The sequence below is a fragment of the Battus philenor genome, unplaced genomic scaffold (assembly GCF_028537555.1).
Source record: "Battus philenor isolate CCGP_79_NKW_IND1 unplaced genomic scaffold, ilBatPhil1.0.hap1 SCAF_23, whole genome shotgun sequence".
NCBI lineage: Eukaryota > Metazoa > Arthropoda > Insecta > Lepidoptera > Papilionidae > Battus > Battus philenor.
Window position 1 is genome coordinate 10,492,199 of NW_027181686.1, and position 27,910 is coordinate 10,520,108.

General features: G+C 32.0%; 3 protein-coding genes across 4 annotated transcripts in view; 1 reads left to right on the plus strand and 2 right to left on the minus strand.

Annotated features, from left to right (window-relative positions):
* Positions 1–532: 532 nt before the first annotated feature.
* LOC137924150 (required for meiotic nuclear division protein 1 homolog) lies at positions 533–9,961 on the minus strand. Of its 2 annotated transcripts, none has more exons than XM_068767500.1 (8): positions 9,538–9,961; positions 8,012–8,167; positions 7,205–7,282; positions 6,788–6,865; positions 5,763–5,893; positions 4,772–4,923; positions 3,881–4,029; positions 533–683 (listed from the first exon to the last, which is right to left on the minus strand). In XM_068767500.1, the coding sequence occupies exons 1-8, from the start codon at positions 9,906–9,908 to the stop codon at positions 590–592; spliced, it is 1,209 nt and encodes a 402-aa protein (XP_068623601.1). In that variant the 5' UTR covers positions 9,909–9,961; the 3' UTR covers positions 533–589. The 2 variants fall into 2 exon arrangements, with proteins under 2 accessions (XP_068623601.1, XP_068623602.1); XM_068767501.1 differs by having other exon boundaries at positions 594–683; positions 3,839–4,029.
* A 1,274-nt stretch (positions 9,962–11,235) lies between these two features.
* Positions 11,236–19,709, minus strand: mms4 (Methyl methanesulfonate sensitivity 4). Its single transcript, XM_068767664.1, has 10 exons — positions 19,498–19,709; positions 19,143–19,202; positions 18,907–19,052; positions 17,380–17,553; positions 15,478–15,650; positions 14,801–14,871; positions 13,783–13,888; positions 12,413–12,495; positions 11,781–11,893; positions 11,236–11,401 (listed from the first exon to the last, which is right to left on the minus strand). Exons 1-10 carry the CDS (start codon positions 19,598–19,600, stop codon positions 11,246–11,248), a joined length of 1,185 nt encoding a protein of 394 aa, XP_068623765.1. The 5' UTR covers positions 19,601–19,709; the 3' UTR covers positions 11,236–11,245.
* A 5,088-nt stretch (positions 19,710–24,797) lies between these two features.
* Positions 24,798–27,910, plus strand: part of LOC137924400 (nucleoredoxin-like) — a 48,520-nt gene continuing 45,407 nt past the window's right edge. The window contains exon 1 of the mRNA XM_068767799.1: positions 24,798–25,513. Within this exon, the coding sequence (XP_068623900.1) occupies positions 25,151–25,513 (363 nt within the window). The 5' untranslated portion in view covers positions 24,798–25,150. The remainder of the gene's footprint in view (positions 25,514–27,910) is intronic.

The following is a 27,910-nucleotide window of genomic DNA, read 5'->3' on the forward strand; positions in this document are numbered from 1 at the left end:
ACCCACGCCGCGTCTACCTGCTCGTGGTCGCCACTTCAGAAACTTTCGACCACAACAGCCATCGGTTTTACGATCTCGATACTTCTACTTCAAATAAGCAATCCTTCGAGCAACGTCGGTAGCCTTTTTTATTTTGCGGAACTCTTCATTTCTCGCAGCGAAACTCTACCATAGCCCTCTCCATTGCTCTCTTGGTAACCTTGAGTCTTCTTGAGGTATTATAAAATATTTTTGTTATAAGATAGATATATGCACAAAAGTTGCTAACCACAGGCAAAAGTACACGTTTATTAAAAAACACAATTCCAATTTTTTTAATAAACCCAAAAAATAATACAAATAAAAAAACATAAATATTCTAATTTGAGTTTTATTTAAAGATTAGTAATTTTTGATCTTTAAGGCAACACTTTTTTTTAGGATTCAACTAACATATAAATCTCTTACACATTTCGAATTAAAATTGATTTAAAAATAAACATTATGTTTTAAAAAAATATATCGATTTCAATTATTCGATTAGTTTTCGATTGTAACAATCTTCTTGACAGCTGTCAAATGTATATTTTTTTAATATGGCTAGTAACTTTCATGTGTCGATAATGGTCAGGTCGTGGAACATGGGATCTTCAAAATCCATTCCGTACGATGGACTCCGATGACGAACGATGCGACGCGAACTCCTGCAATATTAAATTACGTAGGTCATGTCAGTCTACATCAGTAGTGCTTAACAAGAATTTTGTAATATAAAATATGTAATAGCATCTTGACTGCATTCATCATCATAATGCCAGCTGGTAAACGCCCACGGCAAGACATAGACCTTTTCCAAAGATCGCCACGATCCTAACTTTGAAATTGGTCAACCTAATCTGGGCCTAACCACGCCATGTCTACCGAGTTGTGGTCGACACTTGAGAACCTTAATTCTGTGAGCGATATGCCCAGTCTACTGCCATTTGAGACGAGCAATTTTTCGAGCTACGTCGGTTACCTTGGTTCTTCTACTGGTTTCTTACTATTAAATACTATCTCCCGTTAAACTACACACTTCTCATGATCCTTTCATAGCAACCATAGAATCATGACCCAAAAAAGCTAATCATCAGCTCGGGTCGAAATGCTAAACGTAATGAGCGACACCTCAAGACGAGGTCCTCTTTTTAAGAGGCACACACAGTCACTTCATAGAGCATCTACAAAAGTGACTACATATTTAGTGGTCTCCCTTTTTCATGAAATATAAGGCCTGGTCCAAAGCCTTCAAGAAAGCACAAATCTTTAGTTTATTATATTAGTACATTTAATATAACTATGTTCAGCTCTCTACTACCTTGCAAAGTAAAGTTTAATTACAAAAATATATTCTTCTCTCCGACATAAATCAACAGATGTCAAGTCTAAGTAGACAAGTCCACATGCAGAACAGGTGGCCTTATTGCTGGAGCATTAAAGTTCTGGAGTCACAGAATAGGATGTACACCCATTGGATGGACAGACCATGTGAACGGATTGTCAAAAGACTCCATATGCAGGCTGTATTCCGCTGGCCATATTGGATATCTATGGTGATGTCTACAAATTAAGTGATGATGATAATTTCCTCATTACACAAACAAATCATCTGGATATTTACAAAAGTATTTTATTAATAATGCTACCATGTTTTCAATTACTCTATTAAAAACCACAGAGTAGTAAAAAAAATTACTTATGTATTATCTATTGGTTATGAAATAAAACAAACTTTATTTTAATTAAAATATAATTGCATATATATGTAAATTTAAAACATTCTAAATAACAAACAATATTCTATAATTAATAAACATACACTTATTTTCAATAAATTTTTATAACTTACACCTTTACTAATCTAAACCTTTGGCAAGACAGTGACCAATCACCTTAATGTATTTCTCTTACAACATATATAACTAACTACCAGTTAAACAGACCACAATATGACATATATTTTTATAACATATATACATATTTAAAATTAACTATAACATTTATTTAAATACGGAAACAGATTTGTACATAAACTGTCATGTTATTTATACCCACACCAAAATAAACATATATATCGCGACCGACAAATATATATATATATATATATATATATATGTGTGTGTGTGTGTGTGTGTGTGCGTAATAAATATACACACATATAGCATTAACGGAAAGCATAGGCCTCCCCCAAAGATATATACCATAATTGCCATGCTTGACAATCGCTTTGTGGTATTATGGTACACAGAAGATGCTGCTGCCCATCTTCTGGAAACTTGTGAGCAGTGACAATCCTATATATTAGTATCCCAGTAAAATAACCTACAACCTACAATCAGAAGTTTCAGTCATCTAATACAGGGTTATCACTGCTCAGGTTCATTATTCACATATATTTTTGTTCAGGTTACTATAAGTCACAGATATAACCTGTCAACCACTTCGTGAACTAAGAGAACAAATATATTTAAAAGAGTTTATGTTATTCTTTGGAACCATGACTGAATGTACGTAGATTCTCTGAAATGTTATATTAGAACTTTTTTGTACACGACAGCCATCAATGCTATCAGCAACTGAAGCAAACACTAATGAAACTATTCCTCCAACTTTCAAGTCTGAACACTGTTACTTCAGACGGCGACAATAGATGGCGCTAGTAGTATAACCCCTCACTCTTCCTCCTCCCGCCTTACTCTTAACGACGGTTAGTCGTATCTACCGGCACAGCTCGGTTGTCGGAATTTGCTCCCGGAATCCGGATCTGTGAGCCATGAGTCCGAAGCTGTAAAAGCTAGAAATACTAACAGCGCCTAACAATAATCAAATTTCGAATTATATTAATTAACAATATTCAACAAAGTCCCGATATATATGTATATCCTTTTCTTTTTTACAGCTCATAGAGGACCAAGCCACTGCAAGCCGCACCACCTTCCGTTTCGATGGTCCCCCCTAGTGGGGGATTTACTACGCCGCGTCTACCGACTCGTGGTCGCAACTGAAGAACCTTTATGCCCCACCAGCGAAGTGTTTATGTATACATATAATTTATTTATTTACATATATTTTTATGTATATATAGGTAGGCATGTGTTACAATAATATGCCTAAATTCACCGGATACCAACTGGGGAAAAGGATTAAGGAAGCGACAATCGCTTCCATCATGACAGACAAGGAAGGAAGAATCCTGCTTCAGATTCTGCAGGAAGGTAATTAAAGTAGCAATAAATATAAATAAGTAAACAAAATTGTGTAAAAATAAAATGTAATCAGAATTAAAATATAGTAAAAACAAATTAAAATGTAAAAAATTTTTAATTGTAACTTTGATATTAAACAAACTGTTATACATATATGTATAAGTGAAAAAAATTAAAAAAAAATCTGTGATATATTGTAAATAAATAGACACCTCACTGCAGTGATTGAGGATGGATTAAAGGAACAGAATAAAAAAGATAGAAAAAATTGTGTATGAAAGAAGTGAATGGAAATGAAAACAGGAAATTGAAAAACGTAATAAAGAAAAATAAAATCCCTGTTGCCAAATAAATATAGGTGGAACGAAAAAAAATATATATGGCTAAGTTACTTTAATGATTGTATTTCAAATGTATTATTAGATTGTATTAATTGGCCTACTGTCAGATGACATTCTAAATAAACTTCATTTTAATTTTTGAATGTTAGTGTGGTATGTACCTATACCAGGTGCTATAAAAATTATAATTTTTTATATCCTTATTTATAACTGCATACAGATAATATATAGTTAGTACTGACTACAGATCTCTTAATACTAAGCAATCCTTACTGTATCTAACTACTGTCAACTGTGGGTTGTCTCATGAAGTACCTCTCGAAGAAATGGAGCAGTTCAAAGCAGACTTCGGCCAAGATGAGCGCTATGACCATCCATTCCAGTCGCACGTGATGCCGGTCAGCTGCCCAGGACGAAAGGAGCTCAAGGAGTTCCACACAGTGAGACAGACGCTCGTTAAGTACCTGGAAATTATTAAAAACTGTTACGTCGACGACGGCGGATATTGGCTGCATTACAGGTTTTAGGTTACAGGTGTAAACATTTTAAAGATGTGAATGTATACATTTGCTGTCAATTTATATATTGTAACACTATCAAAACCTCAATTATTAAAGAAATATTTTATAATGTAATGATACATAGTAAATAAAAATAGCTTTCAAAATTCTGACAAACATAAAACATATAATAAAATTAACTATTGTTTACAATCTGCACCTGCAAATGTTTCACTTTCAGAGGTTATTGACCTATCGCATTTGTGTGAAAAATTTTTATTAATGTAACAAATTTCAAAGTAGCCACTTTATACACGATGATCTAAAATAGCTGTAAAAATTTATGAATGTTTGCTTATAGTTAATAATGTTTTCGAAAATATAAATTGACTAATGTGAATAAATAGCAACATTGTACATATTTTTTAATTATATATTTTAATTTATCAGATTATATATAAATGCTAACATGCAAATCAGTTTACCAGGTTTAAAATAAACCTTTTTTCGATAAAATTTAAATAATAAAAAATATAAAAGAACACGTCAAAATGTCGAACCAAATTAGAGAAAATGAAAAGCTATAGGCACACGATTTTCGGCAGCCGCTCGACACACACACTTACATTACATACAGTTAGCAAAATCACATCTGCTTTGCTAAAAAACATTCCAATCATTTTTAAATAAAAAATTAAACATTCACCCTGGTCCTCCTGGGTATTGTGAAGTAAGCTACGGTGTGTGAATAAAGTCGCTCCAGCTCTTCCTCCTCCCAGTAGAAGTCTGGTGTGTCCAGCAGATCCGACTCCACGTTCAGCCGGTGCCGCAGTGAGAAAAGTTCACCAAGTTTTCTTACTACCTAAAATACATTTATTTCAATGACTGTACTATGCAATTTAATTTCATAAACTATTATAATGCTTTGTTTATAGAACTGGTTTTATCCTACAAAACCGTTTTAATAATATAAATAAAGTACAATGGGTGGTGACATCACTTATGGGAATTTCTTGTATGAAAACAGAGAAAGGATAGCTAGTTATAAAATCAGCAGATGGCTTACTACATAATAATGTGCAAACTAGGCAAGAAGTTATATCTTGACTTTACTTTGGCAAATAAGCTGTCTGCAAAACAAAGTAAACATTTGACGTCCGTCCCAAGAAACTCAAGAACGTGAGGGACATCAGATGGTCATAGCGACAGATCTGGGTTAGGCTCCAGAGGTATCGCTGCTCACCAGAGTTATACTCAGACTCGCAGTGTCCCCAAATCGACTCTTAGATAAGTTAAATAACAGAATAAGACATATATTCTTGTATAATTTTTTAAAAGAAAATTTTCGGATTTATAAAACTTGACTTATGATATGATGTTTATATTGTATAAGATATTTATTTATTTGTCCATTTTCGGCTACCACTTGTGTTTGTCATAAGAAAAATGATAGAAACATCATCACACATCCCAATTTGATAAAAACTAGAAAAAGGAGTTCCTTATAAGGGCAAAATTCTACTTCAAACTTATTCCTTTTGTTAGTATGAAATCAAATTTTGATAACTTATTATATAAGTCAACTAATTTTGTTCATCAATGGATATTTTCGTTCCCAATTCGTTCACCTAAAAATTCCATTCACAGCTTTAGTTCATTCATCACTCATTCTATTATAATCAATCTATTTTCGTGACCTACCTCTTTTTTATCAACATGGGTGGCACCATCCCGTTCCATAATAGCTGTATGCTGTCTGACAGAAGCTGCAAGTGCTTCCAAACGCGCCTCCATGGCTCCCAGACGCGCAGACTGTGCCATTGCATGACTAAAATCATAGAAAATAGTATTAAAAATATTTTTTACACATAGCAAGATTTACCTCTATATATATTTTTTCTAATATTTTTTTTTATATTTAAACCTTTCCACTCCAATGTTGAGTGTCACTCGACACTGATTTTGTTCCACAAGCTCCACTGTCGAGGACATGGTGTAATACTTCTTTTTGCGGAAAATTTGAAAACGGGAAAGATTTTTGTTACTAAAATGTTTGAATCACGAATAAATGAAACATATTCTAGAATTGCAAGATACTATAATTCAATTAAATTTTATCGATGCTACATAACAGCCTTGGAGTGGAAAGGGTTAATATACTTTAACATATCAACCTTGAGAAAAATTAATATAAGGAGACAAGAGTAACAGATGACAAATAGAGTGAAGTTGTACCGAAGTATGTAGTAGGTCACACACTCTATAGTAGGAAAAAGAGACATCCAAAGATATCAGTGTGGTATTCTTGTGAATATTTAAAATAGAATGCCAAGGCATAAACCTATAGAAAATTAAGTCGAGAGAAATAAAAATTACATAAGTTAAAATTAATAACATGAGCATCATATTTATTTGAGCCATAGAATATTTACATCTAGACATTGGCCTCCTCATAAATTTCCATGAAGCCCAGTTTAAAGCGGTCTAAATCCAACAACAACAACCTTAACAAGGTCGTATGTCCACCTTCTGGGTGGATATCATACACTGTGCTTGTCTTCGCTCCAAAGCCTTAAGAACACAACAGCCAACAGTTTTGTGTGCTACGTAGTGTGTTTGTCTTCTTCTTTCTTGAATATGGAGATTAGAAGAAGGAAGTATAAATGTTCATTGTATTTTTTTATATCTAAGCATTAATAAAGATTTGACAATAATAGTTTACCTGAAACTGTATTTTTCGAGTGAATTGTCCCTCTCTGGTACTAAGACGAAGGAGGAATCATGCAAGTGGCATGTTTTTCTGTGAAATCAATAATTATAAATATATTTTTGAAATTGTCCACACAATATTTCAATAAACTCTAATCTTCTAAAATTAGATCCATTTAAAAATTACCTTAGTTAAAAAAATTTTTTCTTTATTTAGTGGTTTTAAAATTAATCAGATAGTTTTAAGGAAATTAGTGTGAAGAAAAAATATGTCAATTGTTGAGAAAAATATTTCCGATTAGTCATAGAATTACAAATAACTAACTTTGCTATTGCATTATAAGTTACGTTAAAAAATTCATCTAAATAAATCTACATATTTCTGTAATAAATAATTAAATAAATCAATAATAAAATAAAATTAACTTACGCATTTGGTTGATACACATAAGTCATGACTTCTTTCTCCCTTTCAATCACATCACTGGGATAGCTTTCAATTTCATACCTTAAATATAGAAAATATTTTTATGTGAATTCATATGTGTAAGACATAACTTATATGTATAAGATTCAGGATCTGATTTATATCTACAATGATAACTTTACTGCAAATCCTGACCTAGGTGATTTGACCTCACTTTAGTGAAGAGACATTTTATTTGTCACACAAATTGCTTACAAGAACTAAAACCTAAAGTATTTTAATCAAAAGTGCAATAGGTCACGTGCATTGACAAATGTTGCAAAGTCAATTATTAGAGGGTGCAGAAAGTAATGACGCTTTCTTAAGTTAAATTCACACAACTACATTATTAACAAGCTTTTTTTTTTAATCAACAATATATTCGCCTTTGTTATCAACAAACTTTTGTTATCTGGTATCTGATTTTCAATGTATAATAATTTCAATTACCATTTTATTCTTACGTATATAAATACGATATTATTATTGATATAAATCAATGCAGGCATTTTGTACGCTAAGCAGTCAAGTACAACGATTTTAGAATAGGCAACTAAAGGTCTCTATTTCTAGGACATCCAAGGATGATAATGAGATGGTGATTTGCAACATTTAACTGTGCAATAGAGACAAATGCTTTTAGACACTACTAAATAGTTGAATTTTATAATTTGACTTTTATTGTAACTTATTAAATATATCGTCATAATTTTAAAGCAAAACAGAATTGCTAAAGTTGTTAAAAATAGTCTTATATTTAATCATACAAACCTTTTGACAAAATCAAGAACATTACTGGCTTCCAATTCTGTACAATTCCAAAACACAACTGCACCTTCCTTGAAGAATATGATCTCTCTGGGTTCCGTTCCGACTGTGTACACCGGATTCGCAATCACAACATCCCCCACTTCATGTGCCTTTAATCTGAACAATATGAAATTAATGCTGATATACATTCCTACAAAAAAATGTCTTAGCTAAGCAAATTCTGTCTAGCTATTTATGCATTTTACAGAAATGTATTAACAAATAAATTAATATTAGTTTTCTGTGTAGCAACATAATTTTAATTTGAGTTTAAAATTTTCGTTATTTAAGCAGGAGGCTGACCACTGTTTTCATTTTAAAATTCGAAATATCTTTATTCATGTTTCCATTTACAAGATCTTTTAAATTATTGATTATTTTAATATTATAAATAATAAGCTTCCACAGGCTCAGAATGTTGATATGCTGGGAAGAGTCGACCAGAAACTCAACAGTTGTTCTATTTAAATGAAATTTAGCAGTTTTTATATGTATATTAAACTGTAAACCATGTAATTGGGCTAAAAACCAAAGTTATATGCAAATCTATCAAATAAAATCTCTGCTGCTATAATTTTTACTATAGCATTCAAGATTTTTTGATTATTAAGAACTAGATTTTTAAGATTTAGAAGTAAGAAAAGGACAACTAAAATATCTTGAATATAAATATATATGTACACTCAGACCCATGAAGGATTTGTTAACTTTTTAAAGATGAAATTTAGGTGTTATCTGTTTATTTTCCATATTTATCATGTCTGTCACTATTTTTTTAAATAAGGTTTAAAACTTTGCTTCAAAAATTATGTCATTAAGTAAATGCTAAGAAGCATCCATTGGCATATAAATTTCTTAATAAGCATATCTCAGGGAATCCCTAGCTTCTCAGTTATAAATAGCCTGCACAGCTTTTTTTTGTAAAATAAGTACAGAATTCGTGTGAACCTGACCTATTAGAAAATACAACAAGAGATAAAATGCTATGAAAATAACTAAAATATGAATATAAACAGGTAATAACTAGTACAGCTGCCAGATATAAAATTATTTATAGTGATTTTAAATAAATAATTTAAATCAGTCATATTAATAAATAAAGTATGTCTATAATAAACATGCTTAAGATTCATTCTTGTTAAATATAGATATTAAATAAAGAATTACAAAGCCAAAAAATATATTTAACCTTACTTGTATTATACATTTGACATGTTAATAACCTGATAAGCATAAGAATATTACATAATATATTTTTGAGATTTGAGAATGTATATGGTATTACTATAGAGTGATATAAATGACTTTGATATAAAGAAATTATATTTACTTTTTTTGCTTTCTATAGCAAAAAATAATGTAGTATTGTACAAAAAATATGCAATTTAATATTTTGGTTGTTCAATATGAAAAATATAATTCTTCTTATATTTTATGAATTTATTACATAAAATGTGTATTAATATTAAAATATTGTGTAACCTTACTTTCCCGGTTCATAAAGTTTCTGTTGTACCAGGGCATCTTTTAGACCTTTTAAATCATAAGAATAAGCGGTTGCGTAAGCAAATGTTAAGTAATGGCCCTCTTTCTTGGTTAAGTCTGCAAGAACTGCCTTTTTATGAACAGTCTTCTTTTTCATAGGGATACTAGCATTTTCCAATGCCAAGACGGGTTGTATGGCATCCGTCGTATAATTTTTGCTAAATACTCGTCGGACAAAACAAAATCCATCATTTTTATGATGTGAATATAACTGTTTCACCGGTAAGAAATCGACTAAACACGAATTTGCAAAACTATTGTTGGAAATGTTTCGAAAAGTGCTAAAAGCAATTCTTGATAAATGCACTGACATTATTTATATCATTCGATAATTCTTATTTGAGAATTTAAGCAGTAGTCAGTATAAATATTATAACTACTACACTCTGAGAACACAATGTTTTGACGTTTGGCAATGACATTTATTTCTCTTCGAAATTACGAAAACAGTAAGCAAAGGAATCTGTGAGGAAGGCCTATAACCAGACGAAAGAAAGGAAAATACAAAACACTGCATAAAATCAGGGTTCAAACAAACATAATCCTTAAAATTTACACCAATTAAATTAATTTTAAATTACTTATTACGAGATATTTTAAAATAGCTTTATATTCAGCACAATATTTTTACCAAAATGCAGAGACGAGCAGGTCATTTACCCAATAATAAATTTATCATTTACTTAGTCACCATAAGGACAAAAATGAAATTGACCAAGTGCTTTACAATTACATAACTTTGTAATTAAATATTATGTAATTAAGATTACTGCTAATAACCCAGCATATAACTTATTTTGTAAACCTGCAATTTCATTACTTCACGGCATCTTTCATCCGCGACATTGTAATAAAATCTCCGTAGATAGCTGACACAAATAGTAATATTATAGCCTTTTTTTAACAGAAATCTCTATTTATTTACTAATCCATAGTACGAAATATTTTCTTCGTTTCTTACTCATGACTGAGGTTCATGGCCAAGCACGTCAGTTTCTGCTATCATCTTTTTCCAAGCTGTTCTACTTTGTAAGTTTTAAAGAACCGTGCACGGTGGTGTTGCATGCTTTAAACATTGCTTCAGTCCAGCAAGGAAGTCAAAGTCCTCTGGCCCTTTTACATCATATTGCTGACAGCAATTAGCTTCTCACGATTATCCCAGCTAGTCAATGCAATGTGTCCGAATAGAGTATTCCACGCAAGCAGATTGTAGATAGTAGTAGGAAATATGTGTTATTATTTATTATTATAACGATTAGCCAATAATTGCTAACACGTAGAGTGATAACATAAGCAGGCGATTTATAAAGAAAATGCTCTAAATTAATTGCATTAGAATATACTTCAAATTTTAAACACATAATATAAATTGTAAAAGTGGAAATGAATAAAAAGTATTTGTTCTATATTTAAACTGCATTCAGAAATTAGCACCTATTTTTAACACATTTTGGTAACATTGTCAAAGTGCCAGTACACTATTGGTGAATTTGCGCTTAGAACCATTCTTTAATAAGGAACTTAGACTGATTCTATTTCAAACATAGTGGGATAGTATGTTTAAACACATTATTTTCTTAAACATTTTAAAATGAAACAACACAGATAATTTCATAAATTATTTTAATGTCAGTAAATGTCAATAAAGTCCTATTCGATTAACGTATTTCCATCTTCAGCTGTGAACAAGGTGCATAGCTTCCTGGCGAATTCGGGACCTATTCTCCGTGCTTTACTACCCGGCACAGCTGACCTGGCCACACCTAGTTCCGCTATAATATTCATTCCATCAGGTAATTGCAGGGTCTAAAACAGAGGTTCTTTTTTTTCATCGTTCACTTTAAAACATTAGGAGGTTCCGGTGGAACCCCTGCAGGTTCTAAAGTCTATGGAATTTGCGAGTATTTACAAGTAACAGTCACTGAACTTCTTAAAATACTATCTGTCAATATTGAGAAGTGAAGTCAAGCCAACACTTTAGCTCTTCACTGCTGAAAGCAAATAAAATTTCATGGACCCCAGGTTATGAATTTTTAAACCCTAGTTTTTTATTAGACCAACGTAGACCTTCGTCAAATATCCCGTGGAACCCTGGGTTCACTCGCGCCATTTTAGAAACTAAGGTTCTATAATATGCATATTATTTTAAATAATAATCATTGAAATATTTATAATTGAAATTCACCTCATAAAGTTCCAACGGTGTCTTGAAGCGCGCGCACAAAGCACGTGACGTCTCCAGACTGCTATGTGGCAACACTGCTAACATTTGTTGCCATAGACTTCTTAAGCCGTTACCTAAAAATGCATAAAATATTCTGAATAACTATCCAACATTCATTTTGATCACAATATATAAAATGTTTGATTTCTGCTATATATGATAAAGGAATAAAAGAGTAATCCACAATACAAAGCAAATTTAGTTTAAGTATTATATAAATTGAATTGTTAGAATTATTGTTAAAAATTAATACAACTAAATAAATTTAATTAAAATTTCTATTAATTTATTCTAAATTAATAGAAATTTTAATTAAATTTAGTTAGTTTTAGTTTAGAATATTTAATTAAATTATTATATTCTAAACGACAGGACTAATCATATTAAATTAAAAACTGCATTTTTTACAAATAACTTATTACTCAGGTATGGGAGAGGTAGACAAATGTAAAAGCTGCTTTCATACCTCAAGTGTTGAACAATACTTTCACACACATTTTAACATTCTAAATATAAATTATAAATATAGACAAACAGCTTATCATTATATTATTAAGAATTACAACATCTAAATTGTAACTTGTAATGATAACCATCTTTATCCACCGAAACACATTTCTTATTGTCACCCCTCATGTAGAAATCTGCTTGTTCGTCGCAGGCGCGCTTTGCAATCCTGTGGTTGAAATAAATGATATTTCAATAAAATAATTTATTACCTCCCCCCTCGACCCTCCGTATTTCTGTATTATTAAAAATTAAATTCCGAAGTGGTAGTGAGAGCTGAGAAAATTCCCTCGATAGTTCGACTACCCTCTAGAGCAGTGATTCCCAAAGTGGTCTACATCGACCCCTACGGGTCTATGACAACCTGCAAGGGGTCTACGTCAGCGAAAAAAAATTTGGGGGTCCATGAAATGAAAATGGGGTCCACGACAGTGGATCTCAACACACACTGATAGTACCTATTTGTATTATGGAATATAGCGAGGAAATTTTTAATTTCCTTTCCATCGTCATACCTAGTGGAAAGGGGGTTCAGTGCTGTTACCAATCTCTTAACGAAGAAAAGAAACAAACTGGACATCATTAGCCGAGGAGATTTAAGATTAACCCTTACAAAATTGACGCCAAATGTTGATAATTTATTATTAAAGCGTCAGGTTCATCCTTCTCACTAAAAATATTGACTTATTGCTTATGGTATTTTATTTATAGTTTATTTAATGTTACATATATTTTACATAACAGAAACAAAATTTTATTTTGAGTAGTTTTAATTTAAATTAATAAATGTATAAATTAACATGTTTTTACTTTAAGTTTTTAACACTAAACTTCACTACAGTTAGAATTTTACAGGAAATTAATATCAGGTAAGTAGGGGGTCTACCCAACACGGAAAATACATGGCAAGGGGTCTACGACACAAAAAAGTTTGGGGAACTCTGCCCAAACGTCTTGATATACCATTCTGGTAGAACCGAGACCCTCACGGGGAAATCTAGCCCTTGAGGTCCAGAATAAGCTCATTTAGTGCTCAGCCAACAACCTGATATAACACCTACATATGCCAACAGCATCAGTAGGCGCCCACAATGGTCTGAAGATACAGTGATATCTCCACCGCATACAAACACTATGAATTTATTTCTAGTTATTTAATTAGTCATCGTTCTCTAGGTTGTATCCCAGGGTTTTTTTATACCAAATTTGTCATTTGAAAATTGTTTACATTTAGCCCCTAAATCTATTAAGTACAGTGATACAATAACTCTGTATTAAACTTTATAATAATGTGTTGCTGTGGAGTTTCTTCCTGCTTCTTCTCCACAACAATACACCTTGCAAAGCAGAGTCAAAAATTTAATACATTAAAAATAATAAGTTGACGATCAATAAGAGTTCTGTTAAAAGTTCCAAAGTTGAATAAACAAGTTTTATCTTTTACACGTGTACATACTTGTAAGGTGACTCGGCGATGGCTTTGGTGAATTGTACAATCAGCAGCGCAAGTTCATTAGCCTGATTCACTAGCACTGTGTCGCATCCTGTACTAACTAATAAATCTGAAAAAAAAATTACAATAATTATTTTGTATAAAGATCTTATTCTCTTAAGCCATCTTTCCATTAAATGAATATAATATTTTTTTATTATTGTCCAAATAAGATAATTTTTGTACCGCTTATGCAAATCTAGAAGAATTCTAGAAAAACACTTTGAAAGAAGCAAAATAAAACTTAGCTACCCTATAATGGCTCACCAATCCTTAAAGCCACCATGGTTCCATAAGATCTGATCTGAGAAGAGTCCATAATCCATCCACGGGTTTGAGGAAAACAAGGTACAAGTCCTTGTTTAATAATGTTTTTTTTTTAATTTATTACATGACTAACCTGTGGCGACGACTACATCCGCGAGGATTTTTAACAAAAACATTTATCTAGTGTATTTATTTTTTTCTTTTAAGAACTTTCAAAAAATAAAAATAGACTAAGTTACTCCTTATTACATCAAATACCTGCCAGTGCAAGTCCCGTTAAAATCGGTTCAGCCAATTCAGAGATAAATCGGAAAAGACAGACAGAAAAAATTAAAAGAAATGTAATTTTGGTATATATACCATATATATTCATAAGCACAAGTAAAAAGCGGTTATTTTAATAATACAAAACAACACTCCAATTTTATTTTTTGTATAGAAAATTCGGAGATATTTAATGGAAGTGTACTGTAATACCGTACACGATTGCTCATAAAGAATTACTGGCGATAAGTTTAGACAGATATAAAAGCTTATCTTTATTTACAAAATCTTTACACATGACAGTGGAAGGCAAGTTTAATTAATAGATATTTAGTATTTTATAATCTGTAAGAAAAGGACCAATATATAGCTACTTTCGCCAATGAAGTAGCTATGTATGGCTATATATGCTATATATGAATCCATTAGATATTTATAATCTGTGACTTACCAACAATAGCCATTTCTAAATCCAACTCTGTCATAACATTTTTGCTTCCTTTATTCTTCTTAGACATAGATCTGCATGGAAAACAAATTTAAAAGTAATTGTAATGAATAATAAATATAAATGTAATTAAAATGTTTATTAAAAATATAATCTAATAAATTTTTCAAAATGCTTTTTTTACTGTATTATGTCATTTCGTTTTTTATAATTTCTGAAAGCATTGATGTTTAAATAGAGTTTATGACCAATCACCCTGTATATATTCTTCTTTTTTTCAGCCGATAGGCTTCCACTGCATGGTATCGAATTGATGGCCGGTCTTATGCTGCCAGCATTGTGGTCGTCAGGGGGAGGGGGGCTTACCCACGCCATGGGCACCACTCGCGAACCTTCCGGGCTGAATAGCCATCGTGTTCACGAGAGATATGCCCCGCCCACTTCGACTTCAGACGAACATTTCTTCATCCTTAGTTTTACCTTGATTCTTCTGAGGATATCCTCATTGCTTATTCGATCCCACATATTCCTAGCATAGCTCTTTCTATTGCTCTTTAGGTGACCTTGAGTATTTTTATTCTTAATAAATTATATTCTATGTGCAAGAATACATTGTAGAGTAACATTATTTGTTTTACAGTTTCCGAACAGAAATTTATCTAAATAGGTGATTTTCTCACTTATAGTACTCCTGGTCGCCAAATATGACGAGTGTCAGCTTAACTTCTGCCATGTCCCGGATGGTAGCCACGTGTTGTGTCAATTTATGCTCTGTAACATAGTCAGCGACATCACCAGCCGTCATCACATACAGTCCACGGGAACAACGCTCATGCGCCGGTGTCATTTCTACCTGAAAGATTGTAACTGGTAGATTTTTTTGTAAGGCAAATTGTAATGTGTTATATTAATGAGCCAATGCGACTTACAATCAAGTTTAAGTGATGATAATTTTTGCTATGATACACTGAAACGTTGCCGTCAAACACACAACCAGACTAACTTTTTAATAATAAATAATAATGTGAATAATTCGTACGTACAATACCCGGCGATAAATTTTGCACATCGACCTTTGGAAAGAAACAGTCAGCTAATTTTGGTTTCGTAGGGCACTATCTCTGTCCCACACTACTTATGTGATGTATTGTCAGTCGTATTTCGTGCGACAGAGATGACGCTCTACGAAGCCGAAATTAGCCGCTTGTCTCTTTCTAAAGGTCATCATCATCACCGGGTACTGTATTTCAATATTTTATCACACTTATAACTGTTATGTTAATTATAGTTGAAACCTTACAAAACCTATATAAAATACTCGATTATACTATATTGATATTTACTTTAGGGACAAAGTCAGCAGTGGTAGCCCAGTGGCAGAGGGCCGAGACTTGTGGTTGAAGTTCTCAGGTGTGATTCCTGAGATACATACAATCTTAAATAATTCACACTTTTTGCATTAATTATATAGGATTGCTTCTACTCATAAATAAGTTTCCAGAGGATGGGCAGCAGCATCCTCTGTGTAACATAATACCACACAGAGATCAACAACCCGCCTGCCCAGTGTGGCAATTATGGTATATCCTTCAATAGATATGTTTAGGAGTACCCTATGTCTTGCAGTGGATGTCTCGACCTCGACTATTGTAAGGACATGTCTTGATTTTCCAAATATTTAAGCTAGTTATATATTTGAAACTCAAAAGAGATTCTACATCATTATTATTTTAGCTATAGGATTTCCACAGCTGGACATAGGCTTTCCTGCCAGCATCTAAAGCATCTAGGGTCCTCTAACAACATTAACAAGGATGTCTGTGACTTTCTAAGGGGATGTTGTAAGTGGGTCAGTGTACATGTATTATCACTTATCATCAGATGAATGCTTTGATAGTCACATTTTAGTATAAATAAATATATTAAGTTACCCTGCGTTCTCCATAATAAAACTAAACAACAATCAATACTATATTAACATCAAATACCACATTCAATACGATAAAAGGCTTTTACTAGATGTATAATTAAAAAAAAGAATTTATTGTTTTTATATACAATTCTGTATAAACAGTCTCTAAAATTGTCATGGGAGATCATGAACCGGCAAGCGTGTAGAACAGTGTTTCTTAACCTTTTTTGTGCCATGCCCCACTTAACCCTTTATAAAGTTCTTAGGCCCTCGTGTGTAACATATATAATTTTTAGATTAAAGCGAAAGGATTAAAATCCATTTTCGAATTGCCCTACTTAACAATCAAATTGCCCCCCTGTGGGGCATGTGCCCCACGTTGGGAAACACTGGTTTAGAATGTCCATCTACAGAATGATCAGACAATCTTGTTAAGATCACCAGAAGATGTTGGGTGCAGGTTGTTTGCAGCTGGTTATATTGGACATGTATAGGTAAGGGCTATGTCTAACAGTGTGCATCCTACTTCTAAAATGATGGTGAAGAAGCATGTGCACTGAATTATAGACAATTTTTATAACAATAAAAAATGAGACGTGTAACATAATCTTTCTAATACTTTTATTAAGCAATTAAAACTGAAATTAAAGTCAAAGTATAAAAAACTTACCAGTCCATCTTTAGATACCAACGAAGGTGGCACAGTTCGGTTCCACAATACAAGACCTGGGTCAAAAAGATCTGAAGAAGTAAGGATTTTTGCTAAACTTGTGCTCACTTCTCGTTCTATATCACCAGCATACCACTTCTCCAACAATGTTGGATGAATCTCTACTTTCATGTACTGTAATCATGGTAAAATAAAGCAATTTATCTATTTATTTAAACACTTATTATACATTTTATGTATAGCAATGAACTTGCCGAAGCCATTTTCTACCGGTTTTTGGGTGGTGTTAAAGTAAATTAATAAAGGTAGGTGAAACTAGTTAATATCATTAAATACGAAAAATATAATAAGAAAGTAAAATCAAATTGAGAAGGAAAATAATCACATAAAAACTATATAAATATACTAATCTCTACTACATAATATAATTATATAAAGGTGAAGTGGGAAAAAAGAGTAAATATAAAAGTGGTGTTAGTGCACCCAATGAACAGCACTGTCAGATAGGCAGCCATTTTAGCTGATAATGGTAGGAAGATATATAGTTGTATTTACAGAGATTGTAAATGAATTGAATGCAGTAATTTATAAGCCTGTCTAGTTTGTTGAGAAGGTCTACATTCGGATCAAAATAGTTAATAGAATTTATTATTGTGTTGTTTTATTTTATTACTATTAAGGTCTACGCTCCAGATTTCTTAATAAAATCAAATAAGGAATTAGGAGATTCATAGACCTACGAAAATAGCTAACATTCATAAGTCCAGTTAATAGGCAAGTTCTTTCAACTTCCTGCTGGTTCTTTAGGAAATGTATAGGGGAACCTTTATCCAGCAATGGACAAACTATGACTGAAATGATGATGATGATCATCATCGTTGTTTTATTTGTTTGGAGATAATTTTTTAAACAAACCAATAATAAATATCACTATTAAAGGCCCATAAGAATAATTTTTGCTAGGAATGGAATATTACAACGTTCAGAATTTGCAGGGTTAGTTTAGAAAAATGTTAACTTTCTTTTTTTAACTTTGTCATTTATAGCCTAACTGTGGTTGACCATATTTATATAATTTATAGGGAGTATAGTTTGCTTTAGTTATAGTATAGCAGAGGGTTCTTCATATTTTAGGCAAATAAATACCAACTGCAAGGTATAAGACACTTCCATAGATCACAATGATGAGCAGTCTTATGTTACTTGCATCTGACCACTTTCTGCAACCTTGACTATATTGTCGGTCCAACTAGTGGCAGGCCTAAGAACATTTCGGCATCAACATCCATTGTTTGCATAAGCAATCTCAAGGATCTTATCTTGAAGTCATGTTCGGGAACATTCGCAGAGACTCATCTATTAGTTATTTGAATATTTGGCACCTCATATTACATTCTTTGTGTAAGTTTAGCATAACAGTTTTAATACTTTCAAGTATAATAAATAATAACAAGAAATTATTAAGAATTACGACAGTTATATTTACATTGTTAGTTTAATTCATTAAAGATTATAATAAAAATATACCTTCATACATTCTCCTGGTTTATAAATTTTATTTAATCCCTGTGCTGTTTTCTTTGCTGCCTTCTCTTTATTTATCTTTTCTTTTGCCAAATTTCCAGTCACAACTTTACTAGGTTTTTTATTAACTATTCCATTGTCTGTATTTCCTAAAAAAGTCGTAATGGGTTATATTTACTAAATATTTTTTTATTTGTTATTCACTAAATCAGCTAAATGTGAAAGTTTGTTTTACTCACCTTTTCTTTTTCCTCTATTATTTATTTCTACAGGTTGCGATTTGCTTATGAGACTTGATGCTGAAAAAGTTTTTTTTTTTTTAAAATAACGGCGAAAAATGATATTTACAAGATTTATTCTCATATTATGGTATTGCTTGTAATTATTTCTTTATTTAATTTGCGTTAAAATTCTTGCTCAAATATTCGTAAACTTCGTTCAAACAGTCCACATCAATGAAACAAAGCCTATAATTATTTAATGAATAATATGAGGTGTGATTTCTTTATGATCATATATTTTCTTTCACCCTTTGAGAGCTATGATACGTACAGTTCTTTATTTCTAGTTCGTAATTATTATTAACAAATGTACCTGAACTTAATGAGGAAGGCATATCGACTGGCGGCAAATTTTTGAAAGAATCATTGCTATGTTGGGAATCTTCCGATAATACTTCGATGGGTATATTATCCATAATTTAAACAATTACAAAAATCAAATTTTATTAATCTTTGTTTAAAAAACTACAGTCGACATTATTAATAATAATGATAATTGTATAACAAGGCTTAAGTAAAATTAAAACATTCTATTTTTGTTGTTTTTAAATCGGACGCAACTGTCAATGTCACACGAAAAAACTTAAAAATGACAAAGACATTTGATAAACAGTAACATTTTTTCTCATGTAATAAAATCATAAAACCGTTAAAAGATAATAATAGTAGCTAATTACTAATTAAGTGAGTATTCAATACACTCTGTTTTATTTATAATGTACATAAAATTTAAAACAAAAAGAGTAACAAACAACGTAACGTTCCTTGGACAATAGATGACGCTGTTGACGTACGAAAAAATTGTGATTTTACAATAATAGCAAATCATTTAATAAATTAGGGGTCTTATAACAGAAACATAATTATTATTCGAAAATTATTAATACATCATTAAAAAACAAAATATTTTTATAATACAAAAAATTATTTTAAATCACGTAGACGAGAACATTAGAAAAAAAGACCAATATTTTAAAATGCTATTTTTAATAAAGGTACTGAATTACATTAATATTTACGTAAGGATAACAAAAGATAAATAGCAACCACTCTACAGACTGTTTAAAAAATAAACAGCATATATTTCGATAGAGCAATTAAAAAAAAAAAACAGAAATTTAATTTACATGTATAAAAAAATCACGAAATATTGCAAAACACGAAGAGAAGGCTAAACTTTTAACGGAAAAAATGCGGTCAAAGCTTTTTATAACCCGATAAAAAACAGACGTCGAAAGCAAAACCTTTATCGATTTCACATAAAACTCTTGTAATAAATCACACTGCGTCAACTTTGGAGCGGCCTTAAGGATTAGGTTTATTTCCGTTAAAAGAATTAGTTTGATTGGAACTTATATATAAAAACAGATAACTGATGTAGCTTTTTTTCATTAGTGTACTATATATAATTAACTTAGTTAAATAATAACAATAAATTACTTAAAAATTGTTACTTTTATTTATGGTTAGGAAAAATAATTAAACGAATGATATGTTATTCTGTAGAGAAAATTATCCAAGATTGTTTGAAGTATCAAAAATTAATGAAACTATTATCAATGATAATTTTTGACGATTACTAGTGATTTATTAGGATTTTTTAGGATTAAGTTTATTAAATATCCCTTTATTTAATGTTTTTTTTTCTTAATGTTGAAGATTCACATAAATGCTGTACCATAGAAAATAGGACACTACACTGTAGATCATTTTTGTTTTCAAGCGATTAGGAGCAAATATACACTATATCTCAATTCCTATATAATCTGAGACGTGAAATATTAAACCTTTGAAGACAGCTGTGATAGTTTTTAAATTTTACACGGTAACAAATTTATTTTGGATATGACTTAATATTTACCGCCATGTGAGGTTTTTGTAAGCACATATAGGCTATTGAATGTTATTATATATAGTATCTTTCTATACATAGTTACTACGATTCTTACATCAATAAGTCACGATCGTTTTCTTCAAACATGTAACGGTTACCTTACTCTCTAATTAACAGGACAAGTTGATTTTAAAGCCGAATAATTTGGAGAGGAAACGGCTAGACTTTGTTTCTGGCATTTACGAAACGAAAAGAAATTTCCTTGAATATTGAAGAAGAAAAACCCAGACAGAAATTTATTTGTATTACATAAATAACGTGAGTAATAACTGAAGGTCGTTCACAAGTTGGTAAACGCGGCATGGGTAAGCAGCTCATTAGGTGTACGGAGGATATGGTCCAAGTGGCAGGAAGTCACTGGAAGCGGGCAGCGCAAGATCGGTCGTGTTGGCCATCTGAGTGGTGCCTATGCCTTGCCATGTGTGTCTATCGGCTGACGTGATGATGGTGATGAAGTTCCTAAAAGTTAAACAATATTTATAAAACAGTAAATATGTTTTTTTATTTAATTTACTAGTTATGTACATTCTAATCAATATACCATTATGGTAAAATGTCTGCATTTTTATCAAAATTATATTATTAAAAATACTGTTGAAATAAAAATAACTGTCAATGTGTGCAAAGCCATAAAACCTTTTTAATTTTAACTTTTTTTTTGGCGATCTTTGAAGGAGGCCTATGCATTTGAGCGAGCGTCCACCGGCTGGCATGGTGACGAATATTGAGAAAAAAGGTAAATTTAAATAAATAATAGACGACAGCATTTGTTATAATATACTAGTAATACATTTATGATTATTTCATCACAAATACACAATAAAACTACATGAAACGCACCCGTTAAAAAGTTTTACCCGTATAGTGCACAAATTTCATGCAAGCGTTATTAAAGTTTTCATAATTTTAAACACGAACTGGCTGACGAAACAACTTACAAAAACAATAAAAATAAACTTCATTTATTTTTGAACGTTCGAAATTTGGGTTTCAGCTATCGAAGTACTTTATGAGCTGCGTTTGCACTACTAATCAAAGAGTGAAAATGCATAGAACGGAGTTGAAATAAAAAGGAATAGAATGCTTCTTGCCCTTGCATTGCCCTCAGCGAGGGATTGTTTCGGCGCAAGCTGAATTAATTCAAGCCTTTTGCAATCCGAGTTCTACGTGAGATATGAGAGGTTTCGTCACAGAATATAAAATAACAGAAGTTCAATTGCATTGCTAAAAACCATTACGGCCTCTGAGAGTTTTTGAAATAATCCTTTTAAAACATTAATTACTTTTCTTTTATCTTTGTATGTTAAACCTATGTTTTTATTTCATTTATTGTGTCAAAAAAAATAAAAAACTAAATTAGAAACAGGTATAGAAGTAACCGGAAACAGCGGATTGGTAATATGAAGTGGCATTGGTTGGCCCACATGACGACCAGACCAGATGACTGCTGGGGCCATAGGGTTCTGAAGAGAAAACCATTGATCAACCAAGCGCTGAGAATGATGTCTGTCTGCCTGGTGCGTTATTTGGTCTGTCTGTGGTGTGATATGGTTTCGTTCATCTACAGTTCGATTATTCTACTGGAATACAGTGATAACCTTCTGCCACGTTTGTATTGTCTATTTATCACCTTGTTTTTATTTTGTCTTTTTACTATCTGCTTTTTATCATTGCGAAGATAAATAATGTTTATCCTTTATATTCTTATAAACTGTAAGAACTGTAAGCGAAACAAATTGAATAAAATAAATATAATAATAGATTAGTAATGTGATAGTTTTTATAATAGCCCGTAGTTGCCACGTTTGAAGACACGTACGATCGCCTATATGATAACCCTCGAGTCATGTCCGACACCACACTTTAAGCTAAGAGAAATCAGACGACGTGATTCTAATAAAACTTGAAGTGCAACAGGGCAGGAACACAGCCTTGAAGAGTAAAAGACGACCGGAGTACGAGAGATGCCCCGTTTCGTTTGCAAAACAACAGCGTATGCTATAGTTGCTTGACGAATGGAACAATAGGTATATGGAAGGTACGACGGCATCTATAACGTGGATATTTTTCCAAAGCGACACATTGGCCTACCCAGCACTGGCCAAAGTCGAGTTGGACCCAGTTCTGGTACATCCACAGGCTTAAATTCAGGGAGAGTCTCTCGTGTACCTGTGACCCTGCAGTAGACCAGACCGTGGTGCACCTGATAACCGACTGTCTCGTGTTTGGAGGACTTTGATCTATCTACAAAACAGGACTAGGGAAAGTGAAAAAATATATAATTAGTCATTGTAAAGCAAAAAAAAGAAATAAATAAAACTAGAAAATAAGTTCAGTTATAATGTACTGTTATAATGAAACAAGAAATCAACTGCGATACCTTGGGAATGGAGGGATAAAAGGCGATGTTTGTAAGGAATGCTAAGAATGAAAGATATTTTGAGGAAAGATAGAAGAATAATAAAAGAACTTAAGCGGAGGAAATATCGCATAATAGCTATCTAATAATGTAAGTGTTAACAACACTTGTATGATGTTTCTGGAGAAACGATGAATAAGCAAACGGAGAGCAAAAATGTTCATTTTGTTAAGGTCTTCAGACGACGCTGGAATAAGGCCATTTCAATCAATATTTGTAAATTTATTTGGGAGACTTATACCGAGTAATGGACATCCTATCGCTAACGGAACTAGACGGTGAAGTCACCGTCATCATTTTAGCGACACTTGTCACGTTGACACTTGTCAACCTCTAAAGTTTATTGAACTGTAAGTTACTTTTATTTTTAGCCGCATGGGACATCTTCCCAAAAGGTGGACTAATTGCTTTGTTAAAGTCCTTCAAAGACGCCGGGTACGGGTCGCTTCCAACAGCTCCCACAGGCTTATTTGGATTGTAACTAGCTGTGATATTAAAGAATTTGTCGAAAAGAGAGCCAAGGTAAAGTTGTGAAGGACGAGTGAAGAGAATGATAATTCCCTGTCTCAACAATAAGATAGGCGAAAAGAGTCTTATTGGAAAAGTATGAAGGAAGACCATGTCCAAGTGTTAATGTCCTACCGCTGAACAGATACGTTGTAGGATCTGATTTGATATTAAATTTAAAGTAAATGTCCGTTTCTCACAAGCTCTAGTACTATAAAAGCTTCAAGGAGTAAAAATCGTTAAGAATAGAAAGAAGTTTCCTATACTAATTGAAATTAAAGACCATTATATGAAATAAAACACATAATTGTGCCATACAGAATACTCTTACGGTATGCTTATATCGCCAAAGTTAACATAGCTTTATGCCTGCAGTAATATTATGAAGGTTTCCCAAAGTCGGTTGACATTAGCGATAGTCCTGTGCACTTCAGTTCGTCGTTTGTACACAGGATGATTATTCTGACTTTGCTTAAAAACTCGTCCGTAAGGACTCACATGTTAGGAACAGGGTGACAATATATACCGGTTCAAATGGCTAAACAAAGACTTACGTTTGTAATGTAAGTTATATTTAAGCTTATGAATATAAATTACTTGCATTTTATTATAAAAGCGAGCGTTAGTCTATGGAATAAATTATGAAAAGTTGAAAATCACATATATTATTTTTAGACACATACCGTATCGCACATTCCATAAGTAAGATGCACAAATAAAACCTGTTCTACACAATACCTACTCTTTGACGTAGGGTTCCCTCATTTTCCCTCCTCCTGCAGTCTGTCTTTGTTTACGAGGGAGCTCGGCCGTTGCTCCGTGCGCCTCTGTCCTGCGCACGCGTGTCGAATTTAAAAATAAAACTTATTTGGCGCGCGTTTATATCCTGTTACTATACGCCATTGATATTTTTAATCTGTGATTCAACTTGACATTAATTATTTTGATTTCATCAACGTATTTTAATATTTCCGTCGGTATAAAATATTTTTTTTTACAAGACTAACCTGTTAGACTACTTCGTGTTTCTTATTTACACTAAAGCGGGTATTGAAAAATAAACAATACAATATTTGAATAATGAAAGGTAAAGTGTGTGAACAGTGATTCTTTGATATTAATTCGAATTGTAACGTGACTTCGAAAATGGATTGGCGGGAGAAACTTTTCGGCAAAGTTCTAGTGAAATGCGATTCGCCGGGAACTCAAAATGGCCAGTTCGAGAATGTGCCAACTCTGGAGGCATTGGCGGATTGCGTGGAAGACGGAGAGGGAGCGGTTTGTGGGATATATTTCTCGTTCGCTAACATCAGCGACACTAGTGATGACTTTGGAGTTAGGCTGGAGGAGGTTTACAAGAAAGTACAGCCAAGGTTGAAGGTGGTGCAGGTCGTTTTGTGGGCACACGTAGGCACGCCGGAGGGCCCTGCCGAGAGGGAGGCTGGCTTCCGACGAAGCCTTACCGGAAAACCCTGGTTTGCAGTGCCATTCCATGATGTCGATATAAAGGTAATCAATTTCATTTCAACTTCATTAATAACAGCTACCTAACTGACTTTTAAAGGAATTTTAATTTTGGATGTTTATTTTTATACATAAAAAATATATAACATAAATACTACGTGGGATCTTGTTTACAAATCTTGCAACTGTTTTAAAATAACAAAAAAAAAATTAAATACCTTACATATTCGACCTGGCCAAGAGACGGAATAACTAATCCTTGTTTTTAAATCTTTGTTTATTCTTTATAAAATGCTGTTTGACTTGAATAAAACTTAGTTGTACTAGCTTTATAATATACATTAATTATGGTAATTAACCATTGCATATAAAAAATTTGAAAAAATTATAAAGTCGTACTACAACTTTTTTAATTTGATTACTTTGCCTAGTTTAGTACAGAATTAAATATTAAAACTCCTCAAATACGTTCGAGTTATATGTATTTTTAATTAAGAAATTAAATTTGGATTTTTTTAATTATTGCCCATAAAAATCATCAATATTATGTCGAAAAATCGAATTATATGACATAACATAAATTAAAGTAATATCAATTTGAGAAACAGATTATAAAATACAGACAAATAAATTGCACACGGAACTACAATAAGCCTCTGACGAAAAACTTAAAGATAATTAAAACTTTGCCAATTAACTGCAAATGTAGCTCGTATCACAAAGGTAAATGTCCCACACTTATTTTTAATCTATGTAAACTGACACATTAATACTCTTTTAATTGTGTCCCATTAGTTTATAGTTACTTTGTTATTATATACAGGATGATTAGTTATATCTTTAAAATGATGAAAGTTTATCTCATTTGCAGTCAATTCACGGTACATCCGATCCTAAAATCAACTGTAGCAGAAATAATAAATAACTTAATTCAAACATAATATGTTTCAAACTAGAATCAAATTAGAATATATTAAAATTAATTAATTACTATTTATGCCTGGAGATTTTGTACTGCCAGAAGTTATTGGTATGTCGTATTACAATAAAAATAGAAGTAAGAAAGAATAAGAAGCCGAAATTAGCCGATTGTCTCTTTCCAATGGTCGATGTGTAATATTTATAGCCGGGTATTGTACAAACATTTTGCTATTAACAGGTATTGTAATTTAGCTATTTATTTTTTAATAGTCAAATTATATGTTTATGAAAACGTAAAAATAATTTAGCTTACTGTGTCACTGTGGTAATTATGTCTATATTATCTACTTTATAATGCGGTGTAATATTTAAAAACATTGTATTTTTTTTGAACAAAATAAAATGATAAATATTACAGAGGGTCACAAAGCTTCCCTTAAAACGCTGAGAAGCACAACTAAGAGGTTTTAGAGGGTAATAATCCCTCATAATAAATTATTCCTCAAATGGCAGGGAGTCCTACAATATTTTATTCCATTAAAATTATAAGATACTTTACTAGTTTCGACATGAACGCAAAGTTACTTATATCATGAAAGCGGACTGGCAATGCACAGCATACGACATGCACATACAAGACTACAGACGACACTGTATAATCGTCAAAAGCCAATAAATACTAACCTCTTCCTATTGGTCCTATTGGAAATCTATGGAAAAGGAAATTATAATAATGATTAGTGTCATTGCATAGGGAACGTATGCATGTATCAAATAAAAATGCGTGTTTTTCTTTAAATAAAAATAAATTGTCGATTACCTGTAAAGATAAATTCAAAAAGATATTTAAGATCTTCCTTTTCTTAGTTCTATCAAAATTTAAAAAGTATATTATAAGTTAAATCTTATTATATCATTCAAGAGCTTTTAGTTGATTGCAATGTGTAGGAGCTTGATTTTTCGACTCATTTACATGATTGATATTATATTGTACACATGAAAATATACTTAATTTTTAAGTTTAAGCTCTTCTCAACAGATTAGCGTTCCAAGTCAGTGATTGCATACTTTTTATAATGTTAAAATAATCTTACGATTCAAAAGCGCATGTAAATGCCTAATTGAATAAAGATATTTTGTATTTGAATGTGAGCGCTCAGAACAGATGTCTTCCGTTAAGGGTTTTAGATTCTGGAGCTCGAAAGTAAATATAATAAAGAATAAAATAATTAATTATCTACATTAAAAACACTTGTGCATTTTATTAATAATAGTAACCATTATTTGAATTTTTAACCTCAACAAAATGCTACATAAATTATATTTAGAATTGTAATAACAATAGATCCTAAAAGATCGCTAGGAATATATAAATTTTCAATTTTTTTCCGAAAAGCAAATCATAATGTAACGGAGGATGTGGGTCTACATTTGTTCGGCAAAATGGCAATGAAAATTATTTTTTATTAAGACGCAATATCATCGCATTGAAAGCATTGAACTATCCATAGCCTGTGGACT

Coding starts and splice junctions, on each gene's coding strand:
- mms4 (XM_068767664.1), bottom strand. CDS start 19,600: ATGGATAATATACCCATCGAAGTATTATCGGAAGATTCCCAACATAGC. Junction 14,872..15,477: donor GGCGACCAGGAGTACTATAA/GTGAGAAAATCA, acceptor TTTTCCATGCAG/ATCTATGTCTAAGAAGAATA. Junction 12,496..13,782: donor ATCGCCGAGTCACCTTACAA/GTATGTACACGT, acceptor TTTCAACCACAG/GATTGCAAAGCGCGCCTGCG.
- LOC137924150 (XM_068767500.1), bottom strand. CDS start 9,908: ATGTCAGTGCATTTATCAAGAATTGCTTTTAGCACTTTTCGAAACATT. Junction 6,866..7,204: donor TATGTGTATCAACCAAATGC/GTAAGTTAATTT, acceptor TTGATTTCACAG/AAAAACATGCCACTTGCATG. Junction 684..3,880: donor CTGCTCCATTTCTTCGAGAG/GTACTTCATGAG, acceptor TTAATATTGCAG/GAGTTCGCGTCGCATCGTTC.